This window comes from Melospiza georgiana, chromosome 12 (genome assembly GCF_028018845.1).
Source record: "Melospiza georgiana isolate bMelGeo1 chromosome 12, bMelGeo1.pri, whole genome shotgun sequence".
NCBI classification, from domain to species: Eukaryota; Metazoa; Chordata; class Aves; order Passeriformes; family Passerellidae; genus Melospiza; species Melospiza georgiana.
This window is the reverse complement of record NC_080441.1, coordinates 11,263,288-11,289,023: the sequence shown is the minus strand read 5'-3', so window position 1 is coordinate 11,289,023 and position 25,736 is coordinate 11,263,288. Positions and strand designations below refer to the sequence as shown.

General features: G+C 43.3%; 3 protein-coding genes across 4 annotated transcripts in view; 2 read left to right on the top strand and 1 right to left on the bottom strand.

Annotated features, from left to right (window-relative positions):
* COL4A6 (collagen type IV alpha 6 chain) overlaps nucleotides 1-5,352 on the top strand; it is a 70,273-nt gene extending 64,921 nt beyond the window's left edge. Inside the window, exons 37-43 of the mRNA XM_058032370.1 lie at nucleotides 1-162; nucleotides 1,062-1,160; nucleotides 1,429-1,575; nucleotides 1,947-2,063; nucleotides 2,727-2,918; nucleotides 3,148-3,434; nucleotides 4,024-5,352. Coding sequence (XP_057888353.1) covers nucleotides 1-162; nucleotides 1,062-1,160; nucleotides 1,429-1,575; nucleotides 1,947-2,063; nucleotides 2,727-2,918; nucleotides 3,148-3,434; nucleotides 4,024-4,284 — 1,265 coding nt within the window. The 3' untranslated portion in view covers nucleotides 4,285-5,352. The remainder of the gene's footprint in view (nucleotides 163-1,061; nucleotides 1,161-1,428; nucleotides 1,576-1,946; nucleotides 2,064-2,726; nucleotides 2,919-3,147; nucleotides 3,435-4,023) is intronic.
* A 1,510-nt stretch (nucleotides 5,353-6,862) lies between these two features.
* Nucleotides 6,863-18,740, bottom strand: ATG4A (autophagy related 4A cysteine peptidase). The gene is made up of 13 exons (XM_058032371.1): nucleotides 18,696-18,740; nucleotides 17,206-17,316; nucleotides 15,987-16,058; nucleotides 15,167-15,265; nucleotides 13,853-13,954; nucleotides 13,263-13,335; nucleotides 12,326-12,405; nucleotides 11,164-11,351; nucleotides 10,983-11,061; nucleotides 9,922-10,067; nucleotides 9,286-9,342; nucleotides 8,351-8,462; nucleotides 6,863-8,038 (listed from the first exon to the last, which is right to left on the bottom strand). The coding sequence occupies exons 1-13, from the start codon at nucleotides 18,703-18,705 to the stop codon at nucleotides 7,974-7,976; spliced, it is 1,194 nt and encodes a 397-aa protein (XP_057888354.1). The 5' UTR covers nucleotides 18,706-18,740; the 3' UTR covers nucleotides 6,863-7,973.
* Nucleotides 18,741-18,961: 221 nt separating this feature from the next.
* Nucleotides 18,962-22,792, top strand: PSMD10 (proteasome 26S subunit, non-ATPase 10). 2 transcript variants are annotated; one of them, XM_058032372.1, is made up of 5 exons: nucleotides 18,962-19,092; nucleotides 19,181-19,279; nucleotides 20,212-20,358; nucleotides 20,466-20,632; nucleotides 21,640-22,792. In XM_058032372.1, exons 1-5 carry the CDS (start codon nucleotides 18,979-18,981, stop codon nucleotides 21,791-21,793), a joined length of 681 nt encoding a protein of 226 aa, XP_057888355.1. In that variant the 5' UTR covers nucleotides 18,962-18,978; the 3' UTR covers nucleotides 21,794-22,792. The 2 variants fall into 2 exon arrangements, with proteins under 2 accessions (XP_057888355.1, XP_057888356.1); XM_058032373.1 differs by lacking the exon at nucleotides 21,640-22,792 and adding an exon at nucleotides 21,364-21,619.
* The last annotated feature ends 2,944 nt before the right edge of the window (nucleotides 22,793-25,736 follow it).

Here is a 25,736-nt window from a genome sequence, read left to right as displayed (position 1 = left end):
GTTTTCCAGGTGCTCCAGGACCACGAGGGCCCCCTGGCCCAGCTTCTGACCAAGGGGACACAGGCACTCCAGGTTTCCCTGGTGTTCTTGGCTTGAGAGGCATTAAAGGTGATGTGGGACTCACTGGTCCAATTGGACTCCCTGGAGCATCTGGATTGAAAGGTAAGCTTGCCTTGAAAGGACCTGGGAGTGCTTTGGCAGCTGTCATGTGGCAGTAGGAATGGCTGTTGGGTGATTGGTGTAGCCTCCTCCTTCAGGTGTAACAGCTGAATGTGATGGCTCAGTCTTTCCTTTTGGCTCCTGCAGCTTTTACCTACTGACTCCAAAAGCAGCAAAGTGGGGCCAGCTCCAGGTGTTCTCAATGTGTCCCTAATTATCTTTTTCCTCTTATCTTTGTCTTTTTTTCTGAGTAGAAGGTGTCCACCTGCAATGTTGCTGTGCTTGTGCTCTCTGTGCAAGGGCTGGAGTTGCTGTTTCATCCCACCTGTCCTGTATGCTCAGAGGCATTAGTGTGGTGGATTTAGGTCTCAACAAGAGGCTAAGAGGATTGTAGGAGTTCAAAGATGTTGTTCTGGGCTAAGGCAGGGAGCTTGTTGATCTCTCTTTGGTCTGTAGAAAGGAGGCCAAAGAGAGCTGCACACAGGGACTCCAGGAGCAAGGTTTGAGAGACACCACACAACTCAAAAGACAGGGCAGGATGGAGAACCTGGAGAATCACTGCCAGATGATCAGCTGTGCTGTCTTTGTAGGCTGGCAGATCCCACCCCTCTGTGCTGTGCACAGAGATGGATTTAATAGTAAAGATGTGTACTCTCCAAAGCCTGTCCCTGAGCTACCCAAGGAAGGGGAGGGGTACTTTCAATAAAGTACAGTTAGGTAGCAGTGGAAATTCTTGTCTTGAGGCTCTCCAGCCATTGTGGATGTGAAATTGGGCACAGACTGCCTTGAGGGTTGTGGTCCCCTCCATCTTGGAGCCCCAGTGCTGTTGCTGCCATCAGTGGGAGCCACAGCTGTGGGTCAGAATCAGTGCTTAGCCCAGTCTCAGCTGTGTGTCTTTGCAGGTGCACGAGGTGAGCCTGGCCTGATGGGGATGCCAGGTAAAGATGGGCCTCCAGGGGATCCTGGTTATGCTGGCCTGAAAGGTGAAATGGGCCCTCAAGGTGAGTGCTGGAGGATTAAAAAGCTGTTATTTATTGCTCCTGGTTTGGGCTGGGGATGATTTCAGAGCTCCCTTATGGGCTTATTTGGGAGACTCTTGATTTCTTTTAGACTGAAACAAGTAAGAAAGAGCTTGACATGCTTTTTACAAGACACTCAGTGCAGATGTACAAAGGTGGTTCTAATTTCACATTTTTCTCCTTTGTGTCAGGATTAGCATCAAATCTGTAGGTTTTTGTGGGTACTTACACATCCTTTGCCCATGTGCAGGTCTCCCTGGCAGACCAGGGGCTCCAGGAATAACCCCACAGCCAGAAGAAGTCACAGCCCCTCCCGGATTACCTGGTCTGCCAGGAATTGATGGCGTTCAAGGCTTTGAGGGAGACCCTGGATTCCATGGCCCAGCTGGAAAACCAGGTAAAAAGTACACTCAGATCACCAAAGTGCTGTTCTTCTGGAAGAAAAACACTACTTTATCAAATGCATTAGGAATCTTTACAGGGTTTTCTACTTAAGGAAACAATTCCATCAAAATGCAGACAAATATATATAAATATAATGCTGCATTTTTAACCATATGTGATACCCAGCTGCACCTCTCAATCCTTTTACAGACAACCAGATCAGGTGGAGCCTCTTTTGGAAGTGGCTGTTTATAACCACAGCTGGTGAAGAGTGAGCTCTTGGCATGGCTGCTGACATTTTATTTCCCTTCTGGAATATGACTGCAGGAGTCAAAGCCAATAGTATGAGGAAATAATGATACTATTAGTTGTATTTTATTTCAGGCCCAAAAGGTTTGCCAGGAAGATCTGGTTTGAAAGGACGTGATGGCTTACCTGGAACCCCTGGCATAGCTGGGGATCCAGGACTTCCAGGTGCCCCAGGATTACAGGGATTTCAAGGTAATTTTATGATTTGGGGAGCACAGATAAAAAGAAGCCATCAGTAGAATTCTGTTTGCGTACATCCAATTAGTTTAGGAAAACCAGAGGATTTCTATGGTATTCTGTTTTGTATCTGCAATGAAGGAAATTTAATCTTCAGTGAGGAAAGTTCTGTCACATGTCCTTGTTGATGTTACAGCTGGTGTTTCTGCAGGTGCATTTCTAAACGTCTTTTGGTTTTAATGTTTTGTGGATGTGGGAGTGATCTTGAAGATCTAGAGGAGTGATATGGTATTCACAGTAACCATAGCTGTGAGGCTTGGACAGGAGAGGAAAGGCACAGTGACAAAGAAGAGAAAAATTATTGAGTGCTATAGCAGAAAGGAATGAATTAGGTTTTGGTTGGTGCTTTGAGGTCCTCAGAACTACTGTACTGTGAGATATACCTAACACACTGGCACCAGAGTTGTTGGGCAAAGAAAGAGAACTAAAAGAGGAAGGGAATGGGTGGGTGTTGCTGTGAAATGGCTGCATTTGGAGCTGTTCAGTCTAGTAATTCATATAACAGCCATATAGCTTGGGCTCCTCCTTGTACAGAGTGCCATAAGCAATGCCAGGCGGGGTACAGAGGCAGGGATGCCCCCCTGTGCCCTGGCAGTGGTGGTGTTCCTGTGTCCCCAGGGGCTGTTGGGAAGCCGGGGCCCCCTGGGCTGCCGGGCATGCCGGGCCGCAGCGTGGGCGTTGGCTACACCCTGGTGAAGCACAGCCAGTCCGAGCAGATCCCGCCCTGCCCCATCGGCATGAGCAAGCTCTGGGATGGATACAGCCTCTTGTATGTGGAGGGGCAGGAGAAGGCCCACAACCAGGACCTCGGTGAGTTGATAGAATTCTCTCAAGAATGAACAACACAAAATTACTGTTAAAAAGCCATGGCATCATCCATGGCAGTGCAGAGGGCTGTGGTGGGGCTGGTGGCAGGTGGCTTGGCCAGATCCACACTGGGAGCGGTGTCACTCGTGCCATCCTCACCACTAAAAGTTGATGTGTATGGTTTGGAGATTTTGGCAGATGCTTGGTATGACTGCTGCTCTGCTTCTTCCAGGCTTTGCTGGCTCATGTTTGCCTCGCTTCAGCACCATGCCTTTCATTTACTGCAACATCAATGAGGTGTGCTACTACGCCAGCCGAAACGACAAGTCCTACTGGCTCTCCACCACTGCTCCCATCCCCATGATGCCCGTGGACAGCGTCCAGATCCCACAGTACATCAGCAGGTGCTCTGTGTGTGAGGCACCTTCCCAGGCTGTGGCTGTGCACAGCCAGGACATCACCATCCCACAGTGTCCCCTGGGCTGGCGCAGCCTGTGGATAGGATACTCCTTCCTTATGGTAAGGACACTACTCCTGGTGCAAAGGCAGCTTCAAACATGTCCATCTCTCCTCTCTAATGAGGTCAATGAGACTGTGTTCTGTGAGTTACTAACAGGAACCTGAAACCCTGTCTCTTCTTACCTCAGTGCATTTCTTCATCAGCTGAGTTGCTGTAGCTCTGAGTTTGCTCTGTGCAGCACCTGCCCTGATCAGTTTTGGTGGTAACACTGCTGCCTAAGTTCTGTATTGCCACAAATGTTTATTCTTAAAACCTTTAAATGTGGAAACAGTAGTTCAGCTACAGTATTGACTTAATCCTCTTTCTCAGTGGAAAAAATTTTCCATTGCACTCTCCTAGAAGCTTATTAGTGTAAGATTGTTAGAAAAACATGATGACAGCATCATTGTTTCCAAATTTTCCCATCTTTCAAATGAAAAGCTGGTTTTCCATTATTCCAGGCCTGCATATTCAGCCTAAGTATGCTCCTTTGCTCTTTACCTTCTAGCCCTGACTCAAGAGACAGATACACATAGCCAGGGTATAATTTGATTGCCCGTGTACCTCTTTCTGTTCCTTGGAGCTCACTGAATTCCATCTTTATTTCAGCACACTGCAGCAGGGGCAGAGGGCGGAGGCCAGTCCCTGGTCTCACCTGGCTCCTGCCTGGAGGATTTCCGAGCCACTCCTTTCATCGAGTGCAACGGGGCTCGGGGCACGTGCCACTACTTTGCCAACAAGTACAGCTTCTGGCTGACCACGGTGGAGCAGGGGCAGCAGTTTGTCAGTGCTCCCCCCTCAGAGACTCTCAAGGCGGGGCAGCTTCGGACTCGCGTCAGCCGCTGCCAGGTGTGCATGAAGAACTTGTAGTAACAGCAGTGCAGATATGGGAACAGTCTTTGTTACCCCACGTTAGACATCGCTGCCTGGAGAAGGGTAAATTCACAAACCTCTTTTGTGTGTGTTTGATGGGTAAATCAAGACAGCCAGAACTCTACAGAAATCAAGTTTCAAGTCCAGGAATTTGTGCGCAGAGGAGGGAAAGACCAGTGTTCTGAAGCCATTTTTTAATGGAACATGGTGCTATGTTTTTACTTTGATGTTTTTTTCCCCTCTTTTATGGCTACCTCAGAAAGTCTCAGTGAGTTCCTTACTCAGACTGAAGAGCAGCTGACACTTTGTACCACTCCTCTGTCCAAGGCACATCCAGTCATCACCCAGAGACACTTTGCCAAAACTAGGCTGAATTAGTGCCTTTGCACACAGTATTTGGTCTAGTGTAAGGGAGTGGAGACTCCTGTGAAACACAGAACCAGCAAAAATTTATCAGGGTATGCTGGGTGACTTGGAAACACTATGCACTAATGGTTGATAATGGATTTTCTTTAAAAAATTGAAAAATGAATTATTTGCTTTGCTTATTACACAGATGGAACATTCTTTCCTCCAGTGACAGGTAACCAGTTCTAATACAGCCTGCTATCCACAGCCTACCTTCATGCAATTTTTCATGTGAAGATAAATCCAAAACATCTCTACCATTTTTCTTTGCTTTCTGTTGAAATATATTCCAGGTCTGTTGGCTTCAAGGTCTGTGCTTATCTCCTTGCAGCCACTGATATACAGCCATACTTTATTAGCCAACATTTATTACTATGAACATAAATTTCCTTTCTGAGGCAGCTTTGGCACACTTATTTTCAAGCTTATTATTTAAGCTGTGTGTGTTTGAAAAGTAGAGCCTTCACTAGATGGCACGCAGGCTTATGCAGACACAGGAGTAAGCAGCTATGGGATGTACATTTTTTACTCCTGCAGTCACCATGTGTTGTATCCTGCTTCCTCTGGGCTTTATTGCTGTAAGTTTAAAAAATTGTATCTCTACTGTCTGCACTGTTAACTTTCCTTCAGGGCGTAATTAAAGAGAAGTGCCACTAATTGGATTTTCCTTGTATATTTTAGGGGAAAGCCATGACAAAGGTATGGTTATACCTATAATGAATTCATTCAGTAGGACTAAAGTTATTACCTTTAACCTCTCTGGAGAGAAGGGTGTGAAATCCTTGTCTATTGACATCCCAGGACATTTCAAAGGAGTGCCTTGCAAATACACTGTCACCTTGGCTTAAAAATCTTTAGGATAAAATTATTCAGAAAATTCTTATTAATGCATGACTAAGACATTATTTTAAGCAGATAATAATCAGTAAAAATGAAAGTATTATTTGCATAACACATTATCATCTTCACAGATGGAGGTCAGAGCTCTCCAAGTCCTGGAGTTAAACCACACTGGAGATGAACAGGGAAGTTGAGGAACAATGTTGTCTTTCACTTATTCCTAATTGTGAAAGATCAGCAACTGCTCTGGATGTATTTTGCAAGTATCTTTAAGGCATTTTAACACTCCTGAGCAGCAGTCCTTTCATGCAGGATATCCACTCTAGTTCCTAGCTGTCCTGGCACAGAGCGTGTGGGATTTACATCCTGGGTTATGCACATGCAACTTTACAACACTGGTGTGCACAGAGCAAAGCTCAAGACTTCTGAAAAATAACACAGATAACTGACAAAGTACAAGGAAATTTTCATCCACCGGCTTCCCATGGTGCTACAAAGAGTCTGGTTGGTCAGGTCTTTTATCTGCAGGGACTTGGCTTTATTTTTGGACATGACACATGCAAACACAATTAATTTATTCCCCATGACCAGAGCTTTATGCATTTTTAGCAGCACTGCCTTTAGAGAGCTGCTTCTCTCAAAGGAACCAGCAGCTCCACTGCTGTCCCTGTCCAAGCTTCCATCCAGTTCCACCTTGCAGGTGCAGGGAGCAGGAATTCCAATCACCTGTTCTGCCATCAGCCCCATTTCCATCCCTTTACCCCCACCCAGAATCCTTCAAGAGCTCTGCAAGGCTCAGGCTCCTCTCTGAAGAGGCTGAGGGTGGCTTGGGGAATGAGCACCTGGTACTCCACTGAGGGTCTTTTAATTATTTTTAGCAGGTACTGCTTGAGACTGAGCATTTCAGAGCAAGGGCTCATTTTAATTTTTTGTCTGTAGGGAGGAGGGGGCTGCAACTGATATAATAAGCACAGTAACTTCATGTATTAATTAAAAAGAAATACTTTGTTAAAAAAAACAACCACAAAACCTGTGCAGCTACTCCATGGAGAGGGGAAGAAAATGGTATTTTTTCTATATGTATAGTTTCCAAACCATGGCTAATAAACATTGAAGGCAAACAAGATGAACTGTGTCCAGGTCATGACTATTTTCTTGGAAATCACACTGGCCCTGACCCAGAAGTGCAAGTGAGAGGAGACAGCATTCAGGATTTCTCTGCATGGTCATTTATTACTGAAGATGAAAGTGTGTGACTCACGTGCATTACACTATGGTGACAAAGTGATCAGAATGGGGACTGTGACAGTAAAAAGGAACTGTAGAATGAATTAAAAGATCTTTGCCTTTATTCTGAGCTGGTTTTCTCAGAGCTGCTACAGAGATACTCTTTCTAAAAAGAAACAAAACTGCACTGGCTCTGCTGATAAAACTGGAGAATTAAGGCACTTTTACCAAAACAGATTTCAAAAGGCAACAAGTCAAAACCCAACAATTAAGTAATTTGCATATGCCTATATATTAAGTTTTAAGATAACCTGGGTTATATTTAGTTCACACAAACAAATTAACAAAATATAGCAGCATACAACCTATGAAAAGCTTAAGAAATTTATTAGATGCACAGATAAAGTGCAGTAACAGAGATACTTGTGTAAATCTTTTTTAAAATAAATAAGGTACAGTTAAACCACCTTTGACTCTCTTTAGCTCTGGAAGAAAAGTCAGCCTAAGTTTTAATGATTGAACTTTAAGGTCAAGGTGAAATATATCATAACTATAACAGTGGTTGTGATCTGTATCAACTCTTGGAGGCTCCTGTTCCTCTTGAGGTCTCCCAGAAACAGGAAGGCTATTGCAAAATGGATACGTTAGACATAGTTCCTTTCACAGAAACATTTTTGTCATAAAGTGTGGTTGCTCAAATACATGTTAAAATATTTAACAAGGAAACAATTTTCTCCTGATCCAGTTGATCTTTTAAACAAGACAATGCATTTTTTCTATGATGCAGCCCACAGGAAGGAACAGAAGTAGACATCCTCCTTAACTGAAGACTCTTGCTTTAAGAACTAAACTATTGCATTATATGAGAGCAAGAAATACCCATTTTGTGTTTTCCCTTTCTCCAAACATACAGCCCACTGACAGACTTATTTTTGCCTTAATCTCAGAGGTCCATTTGTCTTCAAGAAAGACACACATTAAAAAGAGGTTCCCTTTCAGGGTCTTATAATAAAATCTTTCAGTGCCTTTCCATCTGGGGAAGCTCTTTGACAGAAGGAACTGTCCCTGTAGGAGTTTTGGATGATACCAGATGTTTGTGCTCTGTTATCCATGATTTCAGGCACTTTTGGGCTAACATGGCTGTGTAATTTATGTCAATGCAGTAATACCAGCAATGTGTTCAATACTCAGATGGGTCACCACAGTTTCCTTCATACACTCAGGATTTCAAATTCTTCTTCCAATTCAAATAGCTTGTCAGTAGATTCAATAAGTTCTGAAAAATAAATTAAACAATTTAGAATGTGAAGACATGCCTGATTTTGTTTACTAAAAAAACCCTCAAACCTCCCCCCATCCTTCTGAAATGCTGCCTTTGAAATATTTTCAAAGACTTAAAAATATCTTGTGCTAACACATGTAAATTGGACACGGCCTGTTTGGATAACTGATACTCTGTAAGAGCAAGGATTCAATCATGCAGTGATTGCCTGATCCTCAGGAAAGCCCAGTTATTCCACCTGTGGTGGATCTGCTGCTGGCTGAGGAGCCCCCACTCTGTGCCCAGAGCACTTTCAGTGTGCCACACCTGCTCCTGTGGTTGTCACTTCTGGCTTGCTTGGAGGTATGAAAGGAGGCCAGTGGGGTGGGTGCTTCTGCACCAGCTCAAACATCCGCAGGCTCTGCTGCTTTAGAATCTCCTGAGGACAGAATACAAACCAAAAACCACTTTTAGTATTGTGTATCTATCAAAGAACAAAGGCTGTAAATTCCTGTTAGGTGAGGTACCTGCCATCATGAATCACAGCTTCACACATCTCTAGTACTGTCCTACTTGAAAACACACCTGGAAGAGGGATCTCTTAAACTCCTACAAGTTACCAGTGCATTATAACGAGCTTTTATACATCTATAATTCTGTTTATATGGAGCAAACACATAGCAAGAACATACATCTGCCTTTTTAAAAATAAATTACCTGCTTGGACCTCTCTGTGTTCCAGTTTTATGCTGATCAATGGGAACAAAAACCAGATCTATCTACTCAAAAAAATCCAAGAGATTTTGGAAGATAGGCTTTGATCAGGAGAAACACGTTATTGAAGCAAAATTTCACTGCTATCAGATGAGCTCCAGCATATCCTCTACTTCAGTTATTTGCAAACTGTTTCCTGTAGCCTTTTTTTAAATAAATGCTTTTGGTTGGTGGTACTTTATTTTCACATTCCTGTTGCTTAATATTCCAGTTGCTTGCTGTTTGTCAGTAAATGACTTAGGTATGAGCCACTAACACAGTACTGCTAACAGAAGACAAACTCACAAGGGGGTGGATGCACTTCTTCTCCCAGTGCCAGGGCTCAGGGTTACAAAATGCTGAACAAGCTCCATCAGCAGTGTCAGCCCTCCCTGATCATGAGTGCCACCTTCACTGGGGATCATTTGATTTGCAGGCCAGGAATTTCCATTAACCAAAAAAAGAACAGTATCCATGATTTCATACAGATGAAAAGATAGTAGTATTACCTTTTGTACAAGACTACACCAGTTATCAAAATCACATTCTTCTTTGCAAAAGAAGCCCTAAGGAAAGAATATACAGAGAAATATTAAATACAGTATGTCAATGAGCAAAGATGCTGTGGTATCTATGTGTGGGTTATATCTTGTGACAATCACCCATAACCCAACTAAAGGACACTGGCACGAGATCAGACTGAATTTCTTCAACTACCACAGTATTTTTTTGGTCTATACTGGATTACTTCTACAAGTAATTCCACCTGAAGATTTGTAGATTAAATAAAACAAGCTCAGGTGAGTATCTTCTTGAGAGCAACCACTGCACAGATGATAGTGATGGAATAAAATAAGGAAACATGATTCAGTTCCTTGCTTTGACTTTCAAACTACTTCTTGGAAAAGGTCTGTGTTGCCCAGGAAAGAAACTTAATTGGCTCCCCAAGATACAAACAGTTGGTTCCTGCTTGAGCTAAAATTAATGTATCCTATGCAGTTCAAGTACTGTGTGTTGAATTTTAGATTGCACAAGAGTGCCCTGAGATCTTGACTGTGATCAAGGAAACATGGTGCTGCCCTTACCAATACACAGAGGTATTGCTCTGAACAAAGTACACACATTTATCATTTTCTAACACCTACTAAAGCTACTGAAGGGTCCAAATTCATGATCTTCATTCTGTGAGGGGCTTGCTGGCAGTGGAAGCTCTTGTCATCAACTGTGCCATTTTCTTCTGAATCTACAAAACTCTGAGTGGTGTGAGGGTCCAAGTAGATCAGCTCATTGCCTGGAGGGGTAAAATCCACATGGTGATAACAAGCAAGAAGCAGTAATAATCACTTATTCCATCCAGACTTGTAAAACATAAATTGGATTGTCAGCACAGTCCATATCTCAACTCTCTAGCTAGGGAGTCTTTAAGAGAACTGTACAACAGAAAGGCACAACAGTATCCCACAGGGAATTTAGTATAATTTTCCACTGTTACCTTTTCGGGTGGATTTTTTTTCTACCTTTGTCACATACTTTCCTTTATCTACATGAAGTGCAGTACATTTTTTAAAAATCTCAACTGCAGTAATCCCTAACATTCCTCAGATCAAAGATACAGGATGACCACAAATCCAATCTGTAATCCCATTAGGCATTCACCCAGAAATTGAACAAATAAGTCTGACTAAAACAGCTCAGGTTTTACAAAAGAGAACAAAATATCCAAGGAGTTACAGATCAAACCAGGGTAAAATATCAAAGGCTGAATCTAGGATCAACTATTGCAATAATTAATAAAGACATGGAAGAAGGTGAAAGACATACTGCTTTGAGAAAAAATTGAAAAATATGAGACAATAATTTAAGAAAGCCAGGAAGCAAAAGAATAAAACAAGACACTCTTCACTAGAAAGTATTAATGATTAGAAAAAATACAGTATTTAAGTAGCAGTGACATTTCACATTTTTTGAATGCTATCAACTTTCCTTAGTGTCTTGTTTTGCTTATATCATTCCATATTTTTATATCAAGCTTTGCTGCTTCTTTTCTGTTCCTATAAGGATGGTCTCATACTGTTCCTGAAGTGTCTGAGGTATGTTTCTTCTTCTCCATTTTCATGCTTAAAATGCTTACTACTGCCCCTTCCCAAAGAAAATCCTTTCTCTTTCAGTCATATGGATATTTGGAGTAAGTTTCTTTCTTCCTTACCTAAAAATCCTATAAAATAATAGGCATTATTGGGTTTCCCTCCTAATGCTCCCAAAGACTGTGGCATCTTAAAGCATTCCTAGGAGTCCAAAGAGAGAGAAATTAAATTGATTTGTTTATTGATGTACAAGATACCTGAACTTTTTCACATAGACAAAGAAGTGACTGAAGAATGCCTTACTTTAAATGCATCAATATACACTGGGTTGATGTGATTAATCCCCAGGCGCAGAGGGATAATGAGCAGGAGGGGCTTCCAGCCTGGGCACAATCCTGCTGTGTTCTTGTTTGGGCCCAGAGCACTCCTGTGCAGATGTGCACTGCTGTGGGCAACACTGCTGCTCTGGGCAGGGCACCAGCACATCTTCTCTGGAGGATGAAAAGAGACATCAGTGAATGCACACAGCAACACAGAGCAGATCTTTCAATCATGAATTAAATTGCTTTTCCAGACAGCTTTATAGAGCTCCTGTTTTAAGAAAAAAGGAGCAGGGCATGGAAATCCTGACTATTTAGTAGAAGTAATTCTGGCAGTCAGTGTGTGTGCTGGCACATTAGTGAGACATGGGAAAAATGAAGGGATGAATGTTTAAGACTGAAGTTGCATTTACTACACGCAGTATTAAAGCTGTCAAGCTTTGCCTGGGAGATGATACAGCAGGGAGGAAGCATTAGAAACTCTTCAGGGAACTCTTCATTCCAGTGATGTAGACAAAAAATAAGCAGAAGTAGGGACTAAAGTAGAACCAGGCTGTGGCTAAATAGCACTTGTAAACCTTACAGTTTATAAGTTGAAAGTGGGCCACACATTTCTGAAGGATCTGCCCTTCGTTTCCCTTTTGCCTGACAAAAGCAAATTTCTGCCAAACTCTCTATTACAAACAATTCTCTGTATTTTTACATACTGCAACTTCATCCCATTGCTGGAGTAGGAGTTAAGGAAGAACAGACCAAACTCCACTTTCTCATCCACATGGTATGTGAGCTGGTCACCAAAAATACCTCACTGTTCTGTGCTAACTTTACTTCTGGAAGCCCCAAACCTCAGTATCCATTTCCTTTATTCCTTTTCTTACCCTGGGAACACATAGGGATGGTGCCAAGATTTTGCTCATACTTAGATACATTCAGAAGAGTGAATTCAAATAAAAAACTGTCACCAAGGAAAGAATCATCAAATTATTTAGGCCAGAAAAGACCTTTAACATCATCAAATCCAACCACTACCCTAATGCACCCAGAAGTAGTTTGTCCAAACAATTAAATTTGCCATGAGCTGGAGCAACTCTTCATTATCTGCTGAGACACTAGAGCAGTCCTGCAGAAACTCCTGTTTCACTTACTGATGTCCTCGATGACCACTGTATTGTCCATAGACACATAAACTGCTAATGAATTCCATTCATCAAATAAAGCAAGTTTCCTAGAAAACACAGAGGCAATAATTATTAAAAGCTTACTAGGACCATGAGGATAGCTTTTAACTCAGGAGAGTTAAATAGGTCTTGAGTAAAAAAGTCACTTATTTGGAAGAAAAATTTGTTGGGATTTTTAAAGTGTCCATGCAATAAAAAGATAACTTTCAGTGTTTAACATATTTAGAAAAAAATAATAATGAGTGGTTCCAGGAAAAGCACACACACTGTATCATGTGAAAGCTGTTTTGTCCTTTTGCCAAATGCAGGATAGTAACAGCTCAACCACATGATCAGGTTTATTACTTTTTATTGCAATTAACAGATTCCACTGTGGGATTCTGCCCATGGTGCCTAACATCATGCAGAGAAGAAAAAAATTCCTATGCCAGTTTTTCCACATTATTCTGTGCTTAAAAAGTTCAGTGGAACTATTTCAGGTTGTTAAAAGCCAGAGCAGCTCAAGATTTTGGAACCCAAAAGTTAGGAGGGTGGCATAATAGCACACAGGTTTCTGTCCACTTGGTGTGACATCCAGAACTCTGGGATGGAAGGGAGCTCTCAGGCTGCACAGGCAGTGCTGGGTGTCTAAAATAAGCCTGAAGAACTGGTATGTGAGTCAAGAAGAATTTGTAAGGGAAGGGAGCTGGAGGCCAGGACATCCTTGAGCTCCTTTCTCTCTCCAGAACATGTCTGTGCCAGGGCTGCAGCAAATGGCACCCAGGAGCTGCAGGATGGGACATTCCCTATCCCTCAGCAAAGACAGCTCTAGTGAGGCCTCCAGGCCAGGAGCAGCTCCCATGCTCTCCCCAGCAGCCTCAGGCAGCCCCAGGAGCACATCCCAGGAGCCCCTGCCATGACTTACTTCAGCACTTGAGCAACTGTATTTGGTCCAAACCACTCTCCAATGGACTTCCCCTCTCCAACACCCATCTGTGCTGTTGTGGAAAGGGAAAACACACACAGGAAAAACCACAGAGAGGCTGGTCACAGTCTGTGTCACACAGCATGGCCTACCAATACCTTCACAAACACTCCAGAGCAAGCTGTATTTAGCAACAATTATTTTCTCAACCTCTACTCTTTTCAACACTTAATGACTGCTGGTTACCTCAGAAGTTGTTCCTAAACTGTAATGACAACTACAAATATGTCCTCACTTACAAATTACTTCTATATACAATAACTTCTATGACTGTCTATTTGAACACTATCAACTCTCCTACCCAAAACCTGCACACTCTATTCTAGAACACAGATTTATTTAGGTCTAAGTATAATATTTCTGAATTATTATACTTTGTACCCACTTGCATACATTTTTATTTATATGTAAAAATACACATTGTCTTCATAATCACTTTTTTAAAATGTTTCATTAACTTACTTCAAATAAGAAAGTTTCAACGGCATAGGAATTTCAGCAGACAAAAGGAAGTTGATGTGTGTTCTTACCCATTTGGTGGATGGAATAACAGCAATCTTTTCTATCCAGAAAGCACCGTAAGATTCTATGATATTCTTCTGGTTGCTTTTTGTGTTTTTCCCATTGCCAATCTTTCAGGAAAAAAGTTATATAGATTAAAAAATAATGCTTTCATTGTACTGATCAAATTTCTAGATGGCAGAAAGCCATACAATGAGATTTTAAGAGACAATCCATCTCTAATATTTACATTTTCTTTAGAGATCCTAGAAGTCACACCTTGTCATTTATTACCAAGCTGCCCTTTATCTATTGTGGGAAAATTGGGAAACTAAAATAATAATGCCAACTGCAAGTATATCCCAAATGATCACTGCTGAGAATTGATAGCTATTGCTCTATGTGAGCTTCCAAGACTATTTAAAACTATCTGTTCTGTTCAGACTTTATCAGATTTGCAAACATTTGTAGGATTTGTAGACTCATAAAGCAAAATCCAAACACAATGCTGGCCCTCTCCCACAGCAAAATCCAAACCATGGCTTTGCCACATGAGCTTCTGACATAAGGTAATTACCTCACATTTACTAACAGAGAAACACATACACTGGGCTGATGCTCTTTAGACCCATACTGCAAGTTAAAGATTAGTTTTTCTCAGGTAGTTATGTTTGTTTGCCAACTCTTTCAGTTAAATTTTTGCACTACCATTTTGTGTATTCAGTTATTAAAGTGGTAAATCCAGACATTGTGCTGCCACAGAAAGTGTGCCAAAAGAGCACAAGGATCACAGACCCAGCCACAGCAAGGTTATTGACAGGAGAGTGTCACACAGAGCACACTATGACACTCACCTGTGGCTCTGGGGATATGGGGTGTCAGTACAGAATTACAGGCACTGCTGGGGTCTGCTGTGGGGTCTGGACTCAGGCTGATGATGGGTGAGTGGTTGTGAAGTACTTTGTGTGGAGCCTATCACTCTGTCACTACTGACACCATCACCCTGGGCTAGCATTTTCGTGGCTATATAATGAGAAGAGGGGAAGATGTAGCAAGTTTTCCCTTAGCTTCAACTTGGGTATTCCTCAAAAAGATTTATTTTATTTATTTATTTAAAAAAATAACAACAGTGGGATTCCCTATCTGTCCTTCCTCTGTTTTTGTTTCTCTGCTTAAGGCTGACATGATTTTGCCCCATCAGACAAAAATAGTTCAACAATAACTTTATCAGGGCATCAAAGAGTTTCATTAATAAATTTAGGTTTTATGCTTTTATGGAAAATGACAACAAAAATGAAACAGCCTCCAAATAACACAAAAGTTGCCTCAGCAACAGTACTCACCTCTTCCTAAATGTCTGCAGATCAGTGCCTGGGCCAGCATCATCTGCCCACACCTCAGCATGCATCCCCAGCCCGCGTCAGACGAGGGACCGGTGCCTCCTGCAAACAGAGGGGCTCAAATCAGCACGGGCTGTGCATGGAGCCAGCTCTGAGAGAACCCACAGAAAAACCTCTGAGAGCTGAGACCCACAGGCACACCCCTAATAACTGAAACCCACAGTCAAACCTCTGACAGCTGAGACCCACAGCCAAACCTCTGAGAGTCGAGACCCACAGTCAAACCTCTGAGAGCTGAGACCCACAGGCAAACCTCTGAGAGCTGAGACCCACAGGCACACCCCTAATAACTGAAACCTACAGTCAAACCTCTGACAGCTGAGACCCACAGTCAAAGCTTTAACAACTGGAACTCACAGTCAAACCTCTGAGAGCTGAGACCCACAGGCAAAGCTTTAACAACTGGAACTCACAGTCAAACCTCTGAGAGCTGAGATCCACAGGCAAAGCTTTAACAACTGGAACTCACAGTCAAACCTCTGGCAGCTGCCCCACAGCTGAGGGGGAGCCAGCCTGCCCCACTGAGCCAGCTCCTTTCTCCCACAGTGCTGCTGTCACTTCACTGCTTGCCCCACAAACATGAAGACCTGATTATATACAGGTACAAGCAAACACTGATTTTAATAGCTTTAATCTTTTGTTTTCACACACAGTTAAATTATGATCAAAATGTTCTAGTAGTGTAAAAATAACTTTTCAGTCCCCAACATCATCACTAATCCTGCTAATCCATAACCAGGCTGCTGGAGTGCTGCATACTCACCAATAGGTGAAAACTTTCTTCTGTAAGTGAACCAGAGACGAGCACTTATATCCAACAATAACTTAGATTTGTCTGGAATAATTTTAAGAGGAAATACATTATTAAAACAGACTTAAAACTGAAAAATTCAAATTATCCCTGTACAGTTAATATATAGAGTGCATGGAAGGCTCCTATAGCTTTTACAAACAAGACCCTTAGTACTTCAAACATTTTTTAGCAATTTAAACACAGAGAGCTTTTGCAGACTGCTAATTAAAGTTAACTTATTAAGGATGAAATAATTACTAGCCAATGAAATTTTACAAAGTGCTTGGAATGACTATGCCCAGCCTGAATAAAACAACTCTGGAGAACTGTCCTCAGGAAAGAACTGGTAAAGCAGGTTAAGAAGTTCTACGTGCAAATCAACATGGAATTATACATTACCTCCAAACCCAACAGAAAGTGATTTTAAGAAAAGGTTAATAATGTTAAATTGAATGAAACCTCTCTTTTTTCTGTTTGTTTAAACACGTGCACTTACAGAATCCTCCAAAGGCTCTGAAGAATGCTTAAGAATCCTGTTTGCTGCATTTTCCCTTGGCTGTGGCTCAGACTGGCTGGCTTTTCCAAAGGATTCTCCAGCTGATCAAGGCTGCCTGCAGCACCCTGGGCTGTCCTGCATTGCTGGCCACTGCCTTTGACATGTAACACAGGAGGATGGCCCTGTCTTCTCCCCAGGGAGCAAAACTCATTTCTGAAACCTTATTTTTATGTAAACACATTACTCTGCTCTAACTTTTAGGCCATGTACTTATTTTCACTAAAGTGCAGTACATGCCATAGACTAACTTATTGTTGTTACTTGAAATATCATTTCAGTTGCAAGTAACAGGCTGTGGACAGCATCCCTCATAGGAAAATGACATCAGTAATGCCGAACATTTCCCAAAAGTAATTTATATATTCATTTCTGAGTCCCTGTGTTGTGGAGACTCACATCTGACAGCCTCTGCTATGAATGTGACCATATTGCATGAATTATCATGGGAGGACACTGGCCTTGGTTCTGGTTTCTGGACAGGAGGAATTCCACTGCTTACACCTGGTGTCTCACTGATGGAGAGCAAACTTCCCTCATGAGACATTCAGGGAACACAAGGAAATCAGGAGCTGTTGCTACATGTGAATCTATGAATATTCTACAATGTTACAGATAATTTAATTCTAAAGATACCTGTGTTTAGGTGGTGTTGCCTTCCTAAAATCCACACTGGCTCATCAGTTTCTGGAAATTCTTCTAAGTAGTCTGACAAAAGAGTGATCTGGTTTTCATACCTAGACAAAACTGAACAGGAATACACAAAATTCAAACTCCATTTTATCCCCTTGTTCCTTTATACCCAACCTGGAGCTCAAACTGAACTAGTTTGTAGTAAGTCTTTACAGCCTTTGGGGCTTCTGAGCAGTGCTGCCAGCTGCTTTTAATTTTCTCATTTAAAAGCTGTTCTGACACTGAAATAACCAATGCCTTGGTTTTTATTTATATCCTCAGTGAGTGCTGGGAGAACACCAGGAATAACACCTTTATAAGCTGTCTCACTGAAGCCAGTGACAGAAGTTCAGGGTGACTGCAGTGAGGATGAGATTTGATTCAAGATAATGGGGAAAGGGAAAAAAAAAAAAAAGGCACCACAGCTTGATCTGGAACATAGAAAAAATACAAATCAGAGTGATTATGGCCTCATGCTTAATGGAAAGCATGTGAAAAGTGTTAGCAAGACTGGGCTTTACTTTCCCAACTGGAGATTTGAAACACTTAAGAAAAAAATAGATGTATTAATGTTATTATTCAACACCATATCTATTTAGTGAAAAATAACAAACGATAATTAATACTACCAAAAGAAGACAGTCCAACTATTTTCTAGATCATTAAAATGGTGCTTTTTGGAAGAGTGCAAAAACCCTTCAAGTATAAAAATTAATGTAAAATCATATATATAAAGTAAGATTTCACTTAAAAATAATACACATTCCAGCGATCAGAAGGGAGCTGCACCACCGTCTGGCTGGAGCCCGGGGCCAGCAGCGCCGAGCCCCGACACAGAGCGTGCCCGCAGGCAGGGGTGAAACACCGCGCCAGGCTCCTCCAGCCCAGCAAAGCAGCTCCTCGCCCCGCGCTCTGCATTCCCCGGCAGAAAAGCCGCCGCTCACTGCACTTCCAGAGCAAAATATCTGGTTTTTACTCCAAAGACTTAAGACACTCTGGATCCCCGAAATCCAACCGGAGGCACCTGCCCCCCTTTCGCGGCCGCCTCTCCCGCCCCCGCTGCCGTCCGACACCCCGGAGCGGTGGCGAAGGCACCGCCGGGGTTTCTTTTCCCTTGCCGGGATCCCCGTCCCGGCGCTCCCCCACAGCGCTCCCCTCGAGCTGCGGCGCCTCCCGGAGCGGCGCTGCCAGACCGGGCTCCGGCCCCGCGGCTGAGGCCGCTCCGCGCCCCGGCCGAGCCCCCTCACGCCCGGGCCCCCTCCCGACCCCCAGCCCCGGCCCTGGGAGAGGCCGCGGGACCCCAAGCACCAGGCGACCCCTCCGGCACCGCGCCGGCTCCTGTCCCTCAGCCCGCGGGCATCTCCCGCCGCCGGGAGCCCCGCTGGATCCCCGGAGCCCCGGCCTGGCCCCTCAGCGCCGCCCCGGCAGCCGTGCCCGCGCCCCGCGCCCCTCACCGGCCTCCATCCTCCCGCTGTCACCATCCTCCTCCCCTTCGCCCCGACACGGAGACACAACACGGCCGCGCCGCGGGGCGCCCTGGGAGCTGCAGTCCCGCCGCCGGCCGGGAGCGCACCGTCCCCGCGTGCAAGGGACTACAAAGCCCAGCAGCCCCCGCGGCCCGGGCGGTGAGAGGAGCAGGCGGGCAGGGGCGATTGGCTGGACTGGGCGCCGGCGCCCTCCTGATTGGCGGTTTGCGGGCTTGGCCCCGCCCCGCGGGCGGGCAGGCGCGGGGGCAGCATGGAGGGCGCGGTGTCGGACGTGGCCGTGTGTAACCTAGCGTTCGCGGGGCGCCTCGAGGAGCTGCGGGCGCTGCTGCTCCGCGACCGGGCCCAGGCCACGCGGGCCGACCAGGTCAGCCGGCTGCGGCCCCGAGCGGCCTGGGGGCGGCTCCTGCCGGCCGCTGCCCGTCCTTGCCCCGCTGACCGCTTCCCTCCCGCAGGATCACCGCACCGCGCTGCACTGGGCCTGCTCGGCGGGACACACGGACGTGGCGGAGCTGCTGCTCGGGCTCGGCGTGCCTGTCAACGACAAGGACGATGTGAGTCTGAGGGACCGCGGGGCGCTCCGGGGCCGCGGGTGCTGCCGGGCCCGCTGCTGTCACGGTTTCAGCCGCAGAGGGGCTCTGACAGCGGCCGGAGCCCTCCCGGAGCCGCTTGCGCCGCTCCCTCCTCGCCCTCGCCCCCTCCTGCCGCCGGCCGCGGCCTCCAGGCGGTGTCTGGCGCTTGGGCAGGTCCCGGCTGCTCCGTGGGAAGTATTCCACATTTAGAAATAGGCGTGAGGAGGAGATTTCAGACCTGCTTATTGTCCCGGAATTTTAAAAGAGCTGTATTTATGAAGGAAGTTGCAAAACCAGGGGTGCTTGGGTGGTTCTTGGGGTTTTCTCATTGCCTTTATCTCCGTGTGATCTCTCAAATATGTTGTGCCAAATCATGAGGCAGCCTGAAGGTCTCTCACACTGGGGAAGGCATAAATAAAGCAGGTGCAGGTTCAGTGGTTTCACAGTTGGAAAGGCGATGGCCTGCTCCTGTTCTAGAGGAAGAGTTGGAATATTTGTATCCGTTACAAAGCATCCTAAATGTCATCCATGAAGAAGGAAATGTCTCATCCGTTTAGAGAGTAGGATATAGGAAAAGTTGTTAATACTCTTTTCTACTACTGCTGTTCCTAAAAAGGCATTAGTGTAAATTCTGCAGGGACAAAGTGTTCTGCAAAGATACCATGCATTACTGCATAGCAGAAGTGATTTCTGTCATTTAACTCATTTAACTGACAGCTTTTTCCAGGTACTGAATGCAGGGGTGTAAGAAGACATGAGCCTTGCATCTAGTGAAAATCAGTAATATTTTAGCTTTGCACTGGTAAGAATATGAGCAGTGTGAGTAGTTCAGGTTTGTCTGGGTTATACATTATCATGTTTTTATGCCTGAAACTCATGGTTTGAATAATGTGGATTTCTTCTTGCCTCTGTAGGCTGGTTGGACTCCCCTGCACATTGCTGCTTCAGCAGGCCGTGATGAAATTGTGAAAGCCCTCATTGCTAAGGGTGCTCATGTAAATGCTGTCAATCAGAATGGCTGCACGCCCCTGCATTATGCAGCCTCCAAAAATAAGCAGGAGGTATGTTTACCTAAGCTACTGGAGCTGGTGGTGTTCTTGGAAGAAGGATTTAGGTGTATTAAACCCACATCCTCCTCCCCTGCTCCTTTCTCTTTCAACATGCTCAGATTGCAATCATGCTTTTGGAGAATGGGGCAGATCCAGATGCAACAGATCATTTTGAATCCACCCCGTTACACAGAGCAGCAGCCAAAGGAAACCTAAAAATGGTACAGATCCTTGTGCAGCACAATGCAACTTTGGATATCCGGGACTCTGAAGGGAATACTCCTCTGTAAGTAATTTTTTATTTTTATTTTGCTTAATATAGAGTAATCCCTGTGAAATTCAACTCCATTAGTTCAATGTCTTTTTCCTTCTTTAATTTTCTGTTGCTTCAAAATACACTCTTGCTTCACATCCCTGTGCAATTAAAAAGTATTTCAGAAAGTCATACTTAGTATTTTACCATAGTGGCATGCACACTTTACCTTGTGTTACTGCATCCACTTAAAGAGTGTAGAACCCATTTTGTATTAATCTGGAATACATTGGTTGTTGCTGCAGGGTAGAAAGTGAGCTAATGACATCAGAGTCAGAGGAAACTGGTCTTGCAGGCTGGTCTACTCTGTCCTGCCAAACAAGAACTCATTGCAGAAGCTTTTCTTCACTTCTCTAAAGAAAATCAGTTGCAATTGAAGTACAATCAACCCGGTTTTTATTGTCACCTTAGAGATCAATTTGAATCTGTAAGGGTACCAGTTACTTTGAAGTTGGTGTCAAAACCACAGTGGAATCCAGATTTTGCTGTGAATAAAATCAAGCAGTAAGTTTTAGCTGTATATAAACCCCAGTATGGCCTTGGAATGCACACAGTTCTTCCTAAGACACTGTGCCAAATGGAGAAAAGCATTTGCTGCATTTGCAGTAACTCATTACTTTTTAGCATCAGACAATTTATTTCTCACCTTCAATTTAACAGAGATTGCCATTTTCCATTCTCACCATGGATTATGTTCTCTTTAGCTTTGCTGACTGCAGAGCCAAATCCTAACCCAAAGAACTGTCTTAACATTGCAAGGAGAGCAGCAGGAGGAATGTTCTTGAGTTGCTTAATGACAGCAGAGGGACTGGACAGCAAGCTTTGGAATCTGTCTAGGTAGTTGGCTGCTTGTGGATTTGTTGTTCTCAGATGTATCTCCCCCCAACACTGACACTGTCATTTTGACAAGGTGTAATTGTTGCTCTTTACAAGCTTGGACAGTTTTAACAGTGGCTGTGGGTTTCTTGTTCTCACTGCAGCCATTTAGCCTGCGATGAAGAGAGAGTGGAGGAGGCAAAGCTGCTGGTGTCCCATGGTGCAAGTATTCACATTGAGAATAAAGAAGAGCTGACCCCTCTGAAAGTGGCCAAGGGTGGCCTGGGAGCCATCCTTAAAAGGATGGTGGAAGGCTAGAGGGGGCTTCACTTGAGTCTGTCTCCTGTTGCACTTCTGCTTAGGATTGCAAACGTCACATTTTGATAGTTCATCTGGGATGTCATGTATGGTATCAGCGTGGTAATGAAATGTTTTTATTGAGGCTGTCCTTCAAGTGCAGTGCCAAAACAACTCTTTGTACTCCCTGTTAATTAAATTGTTCACTGACTTTAAAGTATTTTTCAATATCTTGCAGTTTTCTTTCAGTTTACAGTGTGATGTGTATAAATGTGGTATTCCTTCTACTTCAGATCCCAGTTTAGAATTATTTCTTTCAAGAAACAGGACCAAAAATGTTTTCGCCGTTTAAATCCAAATTTGTTTTCTTCTAGAGTCTTTGTTTTTTCTCTTAGCTTTTGTGATTTGTGTGTGGGGTTTTGTCTGTGTTTTGTGGGTACTGATTGTCTTTCTCCAGATGATTCTAAGCTACACTGTATTTCTCTTTGTGGAATGCAGTTTGCTTCGTTACATAGATAATTGTATCCATTTTTGCTACTCTTGGTGTATTAAGTTTAAAGCTTTTCTGTTGTTATCCTGTTTTTCTCTGAGTCTTTAATACATGTATTTGATGAAGTGCCCTGGACTGCTTGCAGAATGCAGGCACAGTTTCAGGGTTACCTTTGCAAATACACTGTTTTATAATGGGTGGCTCTGGATACTCCTCTGGGATGTACTTCAACTTTAATTTTTTCCTTCTTGTTCCTTTTGAAGGTTTCTTTTTCTGTTCTCTTTGACTCCCATATGCAGCACTGACACTTGCAGTTTACCATCTTATTTTATAACAGAAGCCTGGTTTAACCTTTATTTACTCATAGCAAATCCTGATATTAAGTTATTACAAGGCAGAGCTAACAAAGTAGAGCCTGAAAAGTGACCTTCTGTCCTGATGTTGTTAAGATAATTTTTGACACTGGTGGATAGAGTTCCACTTGAACAAAGAATGAAATTCTGTGAAATAAAGAACTTTCCTAAACAACAGTCTTTTGTATTATAAAACTTTATTAAACTGACATGTAAGAAAACCAGTATTTTCTAAATATACATCCTATGTATGTTTGGGGTGTGAACAACAAGATGAAGCCCTGCCATCCGTTACACAGAATGCAAATGCAACATGTTTGCTCTTCAGCCTCAAGGAAAGGGTGAAATGCAAGCTGGCAGTTTCTACAGTTTGACTTGTAGGGATTAAGGTAATGCACTTTATTTTGATAAGCAAGACAGAAACTTACAACCATACAAATACCTTCACCAAGGACTTTAAATGTATCTTAGAACACAAAATGCAGGTTAAATTTCACTGAGGAGACTCATTAAGAGCAGGAGGGATAACTTGCCTGTACAGTAAACTCTGCCCATGCAGACCTTGATTGAAGGAGGAACCTGATTGAATAAATGTTTCTTATATATTGCACAGGCATGGCTGAAAATTTGATTGGAGAGCAGCTGAAGCTAAGAGTTCTGTGTTCATTCTTGGTTTTTGCATAGCAAAAACCCTGCTCTGTAGCTTTGTAAATCTGCTTCCTTAGGAGATGGTAGCTTGAATGTTGGCTTAGTTTCTGATGTCCATATAAATGATCCCTACTCCCTATGCAAGATAAATGGGCCATGCAGCACAGACTGTTGGAGTATCTAAAGCTTATTCTGAAAAATGTTTGTGCGTCCTGCATAGCTCTGCAGGGTTTTAGAGCTGCACACCGTGGATCTGTACCTAATTGGACCTGTGCTTTGCCAAGAGTATCAGTGGGGAGCTGGGAATGGTGCCCCATCCTTCTTAATAAACATTAGATAAACACCAAAATGAGAACAAACATCTGCCAGAAGGCTTACAGAAAACACCATACTATGGTAAGAAACTCCAAATACATGTTATTTTCCAGTACATGTTATTTTCTTTATCTCCTTGCTCCTAGCAGCCTGTTTTGCTTCTTATTTTGCCTTTTTACTACCATCTATTACTCACTGGCGGTTAGAAGTTTGAGAGGAGTCATTAGTCAAGATTGTGGCGAATTATTCCTTTCTTTTATGTAAAAACTTAAACACAACTTGAGCAATTTCTACTTTTTTAAAAATATAAAAGCTGTGGTGTTCTAGGAAGGCTGTACTGTCTACAGTGACAACTTCACCAGCATAAGCTCCTATCTTATTGTAGCAAGTTAGGTAAGGAATACCAGCAGATCAATGTGGGAAGTGAGATGGAGGAAGGATTAAAAGAAATATGACCACATGATAGAGTCCCCTCTTGAATCACAATAATGCTGCTGCAGAGGTGTGGAAGCTGGAAAGGTGTAGCAGTAAGAACAATGTGACAAGAACATACATGCAGGAAATGGCTTTAGAAGAGCTAATGCAGCTAAAGCAGTGACAAGAAGCCATTAATCTTTTCCTGTGAAGGGCAAGAGTAAAAGAATGCTTAGGAATGTCAGATAAAGTATTTTAAATTATTGTTGTCAGCTAAGCCTTTGGACCAATAATTGATTTGAATTATATCATCAGGAGACACCTTCAGTAAGAAATAGCACTCAAAGAGCAGCAGGTAGTACTGACTGTTCCTTTGCTGTTTCTGAGTGTGTTTAATGTCATCATCCTGCAGGTTTGCACAAATTGGCTGTCAATATCAGATCTTTTCAGTAAGCTGCTTAACCTGGATGGCAGGATGGGAGGGAGGAATTTGGCCCGGCACAGAGTCAATAAGAGCTGCCTGGTTAAGGAGATTTCTGTATAGATCCCAATTTGAGATTTACCCCGGATATTCTGGGGAGAGAGGAGTCTGAGCATCCACTGCTACAACGTGGCAGTTGGTATTAGCAAGGGTGTGACCCTCACAGACTGGCACAAACAGTTTTTGGCTAAAATAGTGCTAGAAGAATACCATTAATGCTATTTTAATCTGGAATGAAGCTAACGCTTTGATGGGACACACCTATCAGACAAAAATATTTGGAAGTCAGAAAACTGAGGAAAGAGCAATGAATACAATTATGCTTGAAGATCCAAAATAAATATTAACTAGGATCTCATGCCTTACATCCTTAAATATTTAATCCACTTTTTTTTTTCCTTTTATATATATTTTTTAAAGTCACTATTTTGAAAAACATACTTAGAGCTGTAGGAACTGAAGCTGAAAATTTTAGCCCAGAAATCTTAAAGATAAATGTTACATATAACTAATGCTCATAGTCTAGGAACAGTCACCAAAGGATTTATGAATATAATGATCCTATGAAGGACTTAAGTACCAAAAAACTTGAGATACCTGAGCCAGATATGTTTTCCTGCAGTGCATGAGACTGAAAGCAGTGTCTGCCTGTATCAGCAAGGCTGTGGGTCTGCATTTGCCTGAGCAAATGGTCCTTGAGCTTTTCTGGAAGGGTTATCTTTGCCTTTATGAAAAACTCAGTTTGTGTAACATTAGAAATGAGGCCCAGGGAGAAGGATTGTCTGGTGACCCAGATGTGTATGGTTTAATTCCCTTTTCTTCTTCCAAGGGGGCACTCATGGCTCAACTGCTGCTCTCAGTGTCATTGCTGGTGTGCTGTGCACCACTTACCTCCCTCTTGATGCTTTCATCTGTAAAAGACAGATTGCTACACTGGGATAAGAGAACAGAAGAAAAGTAGCCTGAGTATATTGCTTAGTGGGTAGGACTAGCCTGGAAAGAGATTTAAATCATCTCAGACAGAGGAAGCAATCAAAATTCGTGTGCTGTATAGAAGGCAGTGTCACTTCTAAGTTTTGAAAGCAACTCTATCTGTGTGTCATGAGGAATGTGCTGCTGAGTACCCAAATGCCAGTTCCATTAAACTGAAAATCAGAATTGCTGAAACAGACAGCTCTGGAACACTGGCACCCTTGGGAGCTTTAGGCCAAGGAGGTCACTGTTGACAGAATGTTTTCCATGTCAGGCAGCAACGGGGTAAAA